At 35.3% G+C, this 12,099-nt stretch overlaps 1 protein-coding gene across 2 annotated transcripts in view; it reads left to right on the forward strand.

The window, feature by feature from the left end:
* ARHGAP5 (Rho GTPase activating protein 5) overlaps window positions 1-12,099 on the forward strand; it is a 46,787-nt gene that overhangs the window by 16,065 nt on the left and 18,623 nt on the right. For both annotated transcript variants that reach the window (XM_063398888.1, XM_063398889.1), the window contains one exon: window positions 8,124-8,271. In XM_063398888.1, the coding sequence (XP_063254958.1) occupies window positions 8,124-8,271 (148 nt within the window). The remainder of the gene's footprint in view (window positions 1-8,123; window positions 8,272-12,099) is intronic.

Consider the following 12,099-nt stretch of genomic DNA (forward strand, 5'->3'; position numbering starts at 1 on the left):
GTGTCAGGAAACCTCCTGATGGCTCTTCCAAAGCCTCCACTTTTGGTTTTGGCCTGTTGAGAAGAAGCCTAAATTGGAAGTTTCAGGATGTTTTCATTTTTATAGGGGATAACTTTCTCGAAGAGTAGAATTGTTTTAAGTTTTAGTTGGTTTTGCTTTGATTTGTGCTTTGCTGGTTGAGTATTTTTTTGTTTGGGGGGGGGGGTTTATTTAACTCACAAGTAGCAAAGCTGCCGCTGTTAAATTAGTGAAAACTTTCAGTAGTTGTGGAAATTACTGTAATTGAGGAAACAGATTTAACTTGATAGGCCAAATGTTTGCCAGTTTTCAAAGTATGTCGAGTGCTGAGTGCTTTTGATAAGTAGTGACTTCTGTGTTGAATGAAGTGAGAGTAGTTCCAGTTCAAGTGAGTCATTCTAGTTCATTATCTGTTTCTTTGGGTTTTTTAACAGTTAATTTATTTCAGAAGAGGTGCAGGTTTTTTTAGTTTCAGAACTTTTTCTGCATGTTTTCTTGTGTTGTTTTGGATGAGCAGCTAGCAGTCTTTTATTACAGAAACACAAAAAATACTCAAATTATATTGTCCTTGTCGAGTGTTACTTGGTCCATGTGAGAGATGTTAGTGTACCACTACTAACAATTGCTTGCTGGATTTTTTTGAGAATTTTGACCCCTTGAATGTGAAAGAGGTAAATAGAACTTGTGTACTTCTTCCTGACTGTTTCTTAAATCTCTTATTGCTACTTTTTCTCAGTTGTTCAGCTCTATGTAAATTGAAAATAGAATGCATGTGTCACGATTCTTGCTTTAAATATAGTGATTCTGAAATATAGAAATCTTATGAGCAAAATGAATTTGTTTGGAAAAACTTAAATTTTAAAGCCTGAACTCCTAATTGTCTTTTTCAAAGATTGGTTTGGTTGGGTTTTTTTTAAGCACAAGTAGGGTGTAGCATTGTTGATACTCCTTGCATTTCTGTTGGTTTGAGATGTGGTGTTTCTGGGTGGGTTTCTAGTAAGGTGTCACAGGAGAGACATGACTGCTGGAGGATGCTCATTCTGTTCTGATCCTTTCAGGTCCCCCGTGTCCCAGCTCAGTATAAAATTACATAAAAATATGGGCAATAGGACAGATATAGGGAGGCAGAGAATGGGTGTAGACTGATTGTAGGGTCAGGTGAAACAACTGAAGGGAAAAAGGCAAGAGTTGGGTGAGTAGGAAGGAGGAAGCAGGATTTGACAAACAGTAGAGTAGGAAAATGAACTGCTCTAGTTTGACTAACACATATATATCAAACTTTAAAAATCTATTTGGACAAATGTTATTAAAGGCAGAAGTAAATACTCAGAATTGTGCTACTTGTTGCTTTTTTGAAGCATAAATAAAAACATTTTACTGTGGAAAGTATAGCAATGACAAACCTGTAGCAAGCAGGTAATGTTACTTGGAAGGTCATGTGATACTTCTTATTACTAAAAGAAACAATTTAAAACTCAGACCAGTTAAGCAAGTGTGCTTTCGTCTGAATTATTTGCCTATTTTGCCTATTATTTTTGTCTATAACTGTGCTAGTGTTCTTAGATCTTGTTTCAGTATACTAGTAGTCAGAACTGGAAGAGAATTGTTCTTTAGCTCTTCTTTCAATTATCACAGAAATAATTCCTCTTAAAACTTTTATCCCCTCTTTCTTATGCCACTGAAAACCCATCCAGAGCTTCTATTTTGTCTGTATTGGTGAAGAATCTTGCAATTCCGAGTTTTGCCCCTTCCTTATTGCAGTCTTTCTCCTGAAATATTTCTTTTTCTGGCCAGTGACCTCCAAACTGGTGAACAGAAAATGGCTACTTCTTGGCCTGAGTTTTAGAAGATTAAAAAAAAAGGAATTTTCCTCTGAACCTCTGTTTTTGAATGAGTATGACTGAAATTGTGCACAGTATTGAAAGCAATGTCATAGCAGTGCATCATGTGATCTTAATGTGTGCTGAAACCTAGTAGAAATTTCTCCTGGGCACAATTGTGTGATTGCACCCAACCTTTGCTTAGCTGCAGGTGCTGCCACTTTAGGTACCTTTGGCCTGCTCTTGTCGTTGATAGTTTCCAGGTAATGACTCCCTATGGTACAGTACAGATGGATTATTGTGCATACACACTTGTGTAGTACCTGTACCTTACAGCATGTGCTACAGGCACATTTCAGCACATAACTTTTATTAGTTGCTTATTCCTATGCAGGATTTTTCCATTACTGTACAACTTTGTCCTTTTTGTTGCTGAATATCATGTTTTTCTGCTCCTCCCGTTGTCACTTTAATTTCCTATATGCCATCACCAAGTGCCTTACTAAAGTCCAGATTGGTAAAACCAACAGATGGTGGTGCTATCTTTGCCTCTAGAAACGAAAAAGTGGGAAAGGCTGAATCAGTATAGACTAATTTGTGATACACCCACCTTTATCCTATTTTATTTTATTAGCACATGTCTAAATGTTCTGAAAAAATTATGATATGACCTTGCATGTGCTATCAACAAGTGGGCTGTTGAACTTTTTCTGGTGGGGATAATTACAAAGACAAGTAAGGAAGAGAAGAAAGGAAGCAGAGGGGCTTGAATCACAGGACTTTCTAGGCCACGTTCATGTGTAGTTGTGTGTGTGCACTGAACTTGAAATATTTCAAGTGTATGTTGTTCAATATTTGAAGTGCATGTTGTATGCTAATATTTGTTAAACAGTAGCAGCCTTTTTTCTTCACCTACAGAACCTCTTCTGTAAAGTTTCTCTTAGGAAAAAAATCTCCTTGTCCTTTCTGCTGTTAAACAAAACAGCAAAAAACAAGCATTCTGCAGAGTGAATTCTCCCCTATATTGGCATGTGTTCTATGTTTGATTATATATTTCCTTCATGGTGTTCACAGAGTTAGGGGAACTAAGCACAGACTAAAATGTTAAAATGCTGCTTTGCCTCAGCTGTTTCTTCTTTGCTAAGTTAGTTCCTCTTCTGAGATGTATACTTCTTCATCTCCATGTCCTTATCAAAAACTGGAAGTGGGAATTACAAGAAGCTGCTTGTCTCAATTAGGATTTTTAATGTTTAGGTCTAGTGTAAACATTAGTGGTGTTGGTACACGTGAAAAGCAGCAGCCTTGCAAGCTCTATCATAAATTATTTATTCAGTTTAACTTAATGAGTTTGGAGGTACAAAACAACAGGAACTGCAGAAAATTTCAGGTCAGGAAAGGGCATAAAGATTCCTAGAGGAAAAGGGTCTTACTGAAGGAAGCAGCAAGATCATAATATTCCAATTCCTATAGTCTAATATCTTAGATAGGAAGAACTGCTTCAATAAACTTAAAGCTGCAACTGATGCATTTTATGCATTAATATAAAGCCCAAGCCACAGTAGTCCTTGGCTTTCAATTGTTCTCACTGTGCAAACAAGCCCAATGTAAATATTTTAAAAAGCTATTTGTCAATTATTATAGATGGTTTATTATTATTATTTCCATTAAATAAGAGCAAGTTATTTTTGATCTTTGTCATAATTTAGAAATTTCCTCTTCAACAGGAAGCCTGCCTGATGTGGAAACCTGTAGCTATTCCATATAGTGACAATTAATAACCTTATTATTTTTTTTTACAATGGAATTGATGAGTATTAAAACTTTACCCACCTACTTTAGAGCTCTTATCTTTGTGAACACTTTGAGATATGTTCAGTGTCTAATTTAGGCTGTATTTTTTTCACCTATTATAGAGAGAGCATAGTTGTTTAGGTTTTTAATTTCCACAGCATATCAAGAACAGCAAATATCCTGAATAAAATTTTCAATGGGAAAGGCAGAGCCTTATTTTGAAATTTGTAAGTACATCTGAAAACAAACCCTAACTATAGAGATCTTGTAAACAATATAGTAAATTAACTGTTTAGTGATAATTCTTTGGCATGTCATTGCTGAAATCTGAAAAAGTTTCACTATTTAGGTTCTTTGGCCAACGGTCAATAGTTTGATTATTAAAGGTCTGATTTTTTTTCTGTGAATGGAGTTTCCATCTGTGTTGCTAAATTAAGTGTGAGAAACTATGTTTTAAAACATTGTAACCCTGTAACCCTGTTTGCAGACACTTGTTGCTTCCAAAGAAGCTTGTGAATGACTTCTTTCCATTTGCCTTTATACCAAGGGGATTGCAAGATGCTTTTTACTTTAAATTAATCTGAAAACTTTTCTCAGAATTTCAGCAAGAAAAATCCACTAGCGTCTTGATGAATTCTTACATATTTTACTCTGACTTTTAAGAACACGAAGCAGTGCATTTGTCATCTATTTTTCATGCCTTAACTTGTTTGCTACCATTATAATTTCAAAACTGTCTGAAATTTTATGTTAAAACTATCGTGGAAATAGTGTGAGGAACCATAAGAACCCATGTGTGTTGATCTCAGTTTCAGTAAGACTATGGTAAACATCTGAGCAATGGGAGATCAACTTATAATTTTATTCAGCTGTTCTTGTGTAACTTCAGTGGTTGATTTAGCAAAATACTGTCTACTTCTGACTGGAATATGCAGTGATTTTTTTTTTCTCCTTAAGAATATAGGAAATATCAGAATCTGTACTTTCAGGTTTGGTCTGTTCAAATTTTACACTCTTAATGTGCGTATTTAGAGCCATATGCCTTCTTGAGCCTTTGTAGTTTAAAACAGTGTAACAAACTGCAATTCTAAAACTGGCAGAAGGCATGAAGGGAAGGAAGAGCATGTTAGGGACAGTGATCTGCATTTATTCGTACTTCATACAATTTCTGAAGAGCTAGCTATGAATTAGAGATTACAAATACTTTTATTAAGCCTATAAAATGAATGCTGTTCACAGTGTGTGGTTTTATGAAGTATTTTACTAGTCCTGAAAATAGTGACTTTGCCCTCCATGACCTGGGGCTGACTGCAGATGAAGCAGGCAGAACATTTCCTTTGCTTCAAAAGTAGTAGTGAAGAACTTTTGGAGGTAGAGAAGTGGCTGAATTTCTTCTTTAATAAATAAATTATTAATGTAGTTCTGGTGGGATGGGAAGGAGAGGAAAAAAAAAACCTGTCTTGTATAGAAGGCTTACTAAAGTAAGCAGCCCATCCATGAAGGGGCTTGATAGGATTTTGGCAGCTTTTAGTTTTCTAGGTTAGTTTTTAAAGGGTGTATTTAAGTGCGTTGTACCCTCAAGACTCACAGCTGGCTGAAGTCTTAGCCTAGTTTCCCTCTAGATGATGAGTGCTGCTTGCCTGGTTCCCTAGTACCTGTAGTCAAGAGGGTTAAGCTTGAGTATTCTTTACATCAATATTTTTAAAATTAATGTTCTTTATAATAATATTTCTGGTTTTGAAATCAAGACTTGGATACTGTTCTATGCTAGAGTATATGGTTTTGTGTTTACCTTGTCTTAGGTTAAGAGGACTTTAGCTAACCTTTTGCAACATGTATTTTGGTGATTGAAATACTGCAAAATAAAGCACTATTGCAAGTAAATGCAAGGCAGGGCAAGTTTGGAATTCTCAGAGGTAAAAAGCTTTCCTGCCAAAATATATAAGGATCAGTTGGAGATTTGGCATTAACCTCTGTTAGGGTACGAAGAGAAGTTGTCTTTGGCAAGAAGCAAGTGATGAAACCCATGCTGAAAGCTCAACGTAAGTGCAGCAATCAATTTTACTAAGCCCCACAGATCTGTAGGAAAACAGGGGATTTCAACATTATGGTCTTGGGCTTGTGTTTTAATTACTGTCATGAAAACAGTGGTATGTGAACAAAAAGCTTTTTGCTAGGCATAAGTAACAACTTTTGTGCTGGTTGTTGTCTTCTTTAACTTGGTGGCCATTAGTCTTTTTTTGTGATGATGTAGGAGAAGCATACAGAATTGGTTTTGGCTGTGGCTAGATTAGCACTTGCTGCATGCAGTATTTTATGACTGCTGCATGGTGGGGCGTAGGTGTATTGGGGAGAATGATTGAACTAAAAATACCTTGGGCAAAACCATAATCTCTCTGCCAAAATCCAAGAATTTTGAAATGGTTCACCTTACTCAGGTGCTGTTTAACTAAATGAATAATTTAATATTTGTCTGCAAAAGTTAATTTTACATAGAAAAGATTATGGTAGTCATTGTCTTGACTAGTAAATCTAAACATTCCACTCTATGTCTGATGGATCAGAAAAAATGCTGTTTTCTCAGAGTGGAGAACAGGAATTAAAGAAAAGCTTTCACTAAGAGTTACTTCTGTTTGAAATAAGACCCATCTTTTGTTCCCCGAAGTCAGTTGGTCTTTTGGCGAAGATCAGGTCTTTTGCACAGAACACCTTTTTGTTCAGAACAAGTTCTACACTTAAGAAATCTAGACCATCAACTTTAGGAAAGTATGGAAGTCTAAAATCAGGAAATAGCATGTTGGTTTTTCTTAAAGCCTTCAAATTTTGTTTTTAATTTACAGAAGTATTTTTTTGTAAAGATCATATAGATAGTGTTATTTGTGGGAGGATTTTATTTATGCTGTCAATGGAGAGTTTATGCATTTGCATACCCCAAAAGAAAGGAAAATAATGAGATAGGTATTTTAATAAATATTGGACAGGAGAGATACAAAATACATAATGATACATAATGAGAAATAGCTGATAAACTTGTTGTAACTGCCTTGTGAAATCATAATTTCATGTTCTATTCTGCCTTTTGATCAGTTTGAAAGGACTTCAGGGTTGGGGTTTTCTCTTTCCTTTTTCTCTTCTTTTATTCTTTATGCCAAATTGGGAATTTAAACAGCTTTCAGGTAAAGAGTTCAGCTAAGAAACCTTTCTGCATTTCTGTGTTCATAATGTCAAATGTGATATGGCAGTCCCTTGCAACCTATTCTAAAAGCAGGACAGTTGTTATAGAAGAACATTCTTCACTCCAATTTTTTTAGCTGTGTCCAGTATTTCATACTAGGTCCACGTATTTTGCACAGATAATATTTGTAATTTGCATAACATTTCTATGGAGTCCTACTTTATTATTCCATTTACCTGACTGCTTTCCAAGAGAGACACACAGCCTATCTTGTTGATCTTAAATACACAGTCTTGAGTATATCTTGCTTCATTTATTCTGTGATGGTGGTGATGTGTACTGGACACCATGAGAAAAAAATTGAATTTTTTTCCTTTCTTTACTGCCTTAATATAGGTATCTAAAAGGATCTTTCATTTAACATTTGACAAAGATGATTTCACTGAGTTTTATACCTTGTTTAGCTTCAGCTTAGCCCTTTCAGCTGTTGCTCATCTGAACTGGATGCTGCCTAAATAGCATTTTGATGTTATTTATATTTTCATCAGTATTCAGAGATGAATTATGGTATCTGATACAATATAATTCTTGTAATCATCTAAGGCTGATTTATCAGTTCCATTGATAAAGTCCTTGTCAGTCAAAAAAACAAAAATAAAAACACCCAGGAAAATTCCATATGAAATTCACCATCTTAAATTTGATTATGTGCAAACCTCCTTTTAGCTAAAATCCTGTGCCTGTAACAAAGCATTCATACTTAGTATGAGTGCCTGCAACTTTAACGTCAAGACTTGATTGCTTGTTAGTCATTCTCCATTATCATGTTTCTTGTATAGTTGCAGTATAAAGATTATTTAGTATCTTTAAATATATGCAGAAGACACCAACCTTGTTTTGGTTATATGACACCAGAGTTTTATCCTGACAATTTCTAAAGAGGTGTGGTTCAGATGTGGTTCCTGTGAGCAGTGCTGAGAGACTCTAAACAAGTCACAGCACTCTAAAGAAATGCCGTCTTTACTTCTGTTCCTGTGGTCTTTCTGTTACTGATATATTGGGTAATTCTGTTCCTAACATAATACAAAAAGGATCAAAACTTTCAGAAGTTGAGTTCTTTTCATCTAATGTATTATTACTTTATGAGTTAAGTACTTTATAATTTTAGATGTACATTTAATTTTTATTCATTCAATTTTCTGTAGAGGAATTTTAATGTCTGATAGATGTATGATCTGGTTGTGTTTACTGAATGATTGAAATATGAGTCGGTTAAAGTGTTGCTTGAATATTACTTAAATAACTCTGTTTTGTTGTAGCCGAAAAAGAAAACTAAGACATTCAATCCTCCAATCCGTAGAAACTGGGAAAGTAATTACTTTGGGATGCCCCTGCAGGATTTGGTTACACCTGAGAAACCAATACCTCTGTTTGTTGAAAAATGTGTGCAATTCATTGAAGATACAGGTAAGATAGGAGGACTCTTAGAGGAAAGACTTGCTCATTTTGCATAATGGGTAAAGCCTCTCATTTCCTGTTTTAAAGTACTTTTAGAATTTTGTCATAGAAGTAAGTAATTATGAGCTAGGCACATTTAAAAAGTAGAATGTGTTTTCTAAATTTTATGGTTAATATGTGATTTTTTTTACTTTATTTATACAAATACTTAATTACTTTTTGACAAAAAAATGTCTGGCGTTTAACATGTTCCCTGTAATTTAAAAAAACATATATCACTTTCTAATGGCAAATGACATTTAACCCAATGGCAGTCTAGTCTTAGATGTCTCACTATTGCTACTGTGTTTTACTTCATGTATTTAAAAGCTCCAAAATCCACCTTTTCCAGTTAGAGAAAACAGGTACTTGAAATGGCTCCTGACTTGGTATGATTAGTCAGCTTGCATTCTTGATTTTGAAGGTAAACCTAGTTTTGCATTTTAACTTGTTTCAGAGACAGAAACACTTATTTTCTAAATACTGTGTAATTCTCCATGAAAAATGTTAATCTATTTAAGATGTAATTTCCCAGTTTAATGTAAAATATTAACGTATTTGTGCTTGTGCTAGAGTGCAATTTCACGGTATGGTTTTCTCTCTCTTTCTCCCTGGCTTCCTGGTTGTGTGTTTGTCCTGCTTTCAGCCTATTTACTGTGTGACCGTGAGGCAAGTAGGATGATTTTGCTGGTCAAGCAGAAGACTACTGTTAGGAGTGGGGATTTGTTCTGAGGTTTGGGAGTGATCTGTGGTTGGGTTTTGTTTGGGGTTTTGGGCGTATTTTTTTGTTTGTTTTTAAAGATTTTGAGCACTTGTTTTCAGTTAGTATGTAGATCCTGCTTGCTCTGAAGTTTTATAAGTGCTGTATCCCTCTATTTGAAGTAAACAACGTTGTGACTGAACTGAAATGTGCAGGACCATCTTTTGATGTGTGTCTGCAATGGGATGCTGTTTAGTGCAAGGTAAAACAGCATCTTTTTTCTAAATTTGCTTAGATCTCTAATACAGTGTTGGCTGTAAGATGATAGTAGCAGTTTTAGCAAGAGTATAAAGTTGAAGAGTTTTCTTTTTTATAGTAAAATTCAGTTTTGCTGCCATCTGTAATAATAGTGTTTCCAAAATAACTACCACAGGTGGTAAGCCTTAGAGCTGTTTCTGAAGACTTACATACCACATTATTGCAATAAAAAAATCAGGTGAAACCTCAGGCACTGATCTTTTTGTAGTCAGATATTAGTATAGATCTGTCTTTAACCTTTACTTTCTATGGATTAAAGGTAAGAGCTGTATTTTCTGCCCTCTTGCTTTTGCTTTTTCCACCTCACCCAGTTAAAAATGGGAAAGGAGAAAGAAGGGCAAGGAGTAATAGAGTGGCACAGGCAGTTTAATGCCTTTATGTTGTGTTTGCTGTTTTCTGTAGCAAAAATAAAAACTCAACCCAAAACAAACTAGTGAAATTTATAGGTGAGTCACTATCTTTGGTGTTCTTTAAAAGTGGCTATTTACAGCTACTGTGCATAGCCATATAAAAGATATTAACTGGTATGGAAGACCAATTTCAAGAGTTTGTAGAATCTAGCAATAACTTAATTTGAACATGTTTCACTTTTTAAGGATACTTTCAAACAACAAATTTATAAGTCCAGTTCTAAAAGTTTTATTTGCTTAAAAATATTGTCATATTAGTGGTGAACTTTCAAAAAACAGTATTTCTCCCAAAGAATTTCACCAGCTTGTGGGGTGAGAAAGAACTGTAATAGTGTGGGAACATTATTTATTGACTTTTTTTTCCTCGTAATCATCAAACCATGCAACCACCCAAAAGATTTAGCACATCTGTTCTCATGACCTGTCTTGGGAAAATAAGATGCTGGGTTAAGTAAGCTGCTATGTGTTCAAAATGTAGAATCTCCTCAAAAGTGGTGACTCAGAAGGCACAACTTTTCCTTTAGCTGTGTATATGTTAGTTCATCCTGGAATGCTACTGTACTCCTGGAGAATTTTAATTCTGGCCATAAATGTAAGCTGGACAAACATCATGCCATTTCTATAGTTTGTTACTGTGAAGACATTAGTTGTCTTCCTAGTTTTGTTAAGCACTTAGAACAAAACCTCTACATTTGATCTGTGTTAAAATTTTCTTTCTCCTACTCTGGATTCTGTGTAAGTAGCTTTGGTGTTTTCAGCTTCAATACTTGGCTGTGGGAGTTTTATTTCTGGTGTGTCTTATTTTTATATTGGGTTAATATGCTGTAGGTGTTTGAGTTCCAATCAGGGTTCTGATAGAATGTATTTGTGGTCTTTGGGAGAAAAGAATGTTCACTTGCATTGTCTTGAAATCCTGTACTGAGATAGACTCACATCATTGACTTTGGGACTGTCTGAGAAAACGCCACCAATATGGTTTTGAAGATTATCAGTCTGCACAAGGGAAGTCAGGACCTATTGGCTGCAGGCTGGAGTTCAGAATGGTACCGTTCCTATGTGATAAAGCTGCTCGGCCCTGGGGAGTCATTCAGAGCTCATCTGTCTCTTAGCAAGTTCAACCTGCTGTTGGTTTGAACTGCACTGAAAACCAGTGTTTATTATCATTGTCCTTTAATCAAGAAGTGCAGTCTTTTCCAACTCAGCTAATCTGTGTATTTCTCTTACAGAGGATATAATGGTTTAGCATTTTTTCTTCAGGTACTTTCATGGTGTTCAGCTCCTTCCTATGTAATTTGGATTGTGGCTGAATTTGTGAAGATCTGATTAATCTCTATTTGAAGGGCTAATCTTAATTTTTAATGTTTCCTCTTTCTGTCTCATGATATTGTACAAGCCAAAGCTTTGTATCCACTCATCTAAATTTTGACTGAGGCTAGAAAGCACACAGTGTGAAAAACAGTTTTCTCTATTTCAGATGCCTAGATGAGACAATAGTACCTTAAAGTGTCTTTGAAGATTCTTGCTCACCATAAACCTTAAAGAACTGAGCACATGCAGAAACTACCATCAGATTTTTGTTATACCATAATGTTCTGGAATATCCTCACCAAAAAACAAACAAACAAACAAAGTGTATCAATAGGAGGGACAGTTTGGAAAAGCTAGTAAATTCTTTTATAAATCAGCAGATTTTTTTCTTCTGAAAAAGCCATATTGTTCCTGTCAAGGTAAAGGGAGATCTGGTAAAGATAAGGGATCCTAAGTCTGTGCTTACAGGCGAAGGTTATTGTCTCTGTGTTCTTTTTAAGTATTTTTCAACAAAAAGCTTTATTCTAAACTGCTTTGGCTTTATGGAGCCAACCAATTAGTTTTTGAAATATAACAGAGTTTGAATCCCCTTGTAATCTTTTTGATAGTATTAGAACCCAGTTAACTGAGGGGCAGTTAACTCAGGTTAATACCTGAGTAGATCTAAAGCTGGTCAGCTGTAAATATGTGTTAGGACCTCCATTTCACAGCAGTCTGCACTGTCACTGGTACTGAGAGTGTGGAGCAGCAGCAGCACATAATACTTGGTTTGATTGGAATTTATTGATTAAGAACAAGTCACAGTACCATGTGAGAACATCTTAAATTTTAAACCATTGTCACTTCTGGATAAGAAAGGAGGAAAGATTTGCTAAATATTGTAAACAAACTTTGCTTCTGTGCTTCCACATTGTCCATGATTGTAGGAAAGCCTTTCTTTCTATCCAAGCCTTTAATTTTTGAATTCATTGTAATTATAGCAGGATGAGTAATATTTTGGTTGCTTGTCAGAGCTCTTTCTTGGTTCACTGAACAAGATGATCAAAAGATTTTTTTTCTTTC

The sequence above is a fragment of the Prinia subflava genome, chromosome 5 (genome assembly GCF_021018805.1).
Source record: "Prinia subflava isolate CZ2003 ecotype Zambia chromosome 5, Cam_Psub_1.2, whole genome shotgun sequence".
In the NCBI taxonomy this organism is placed as follows: Eukaryota; Metazoa; Chordata; class Aves; order Passeriformes; family Cisticolidae; genus Prinia; species Prinia subflava.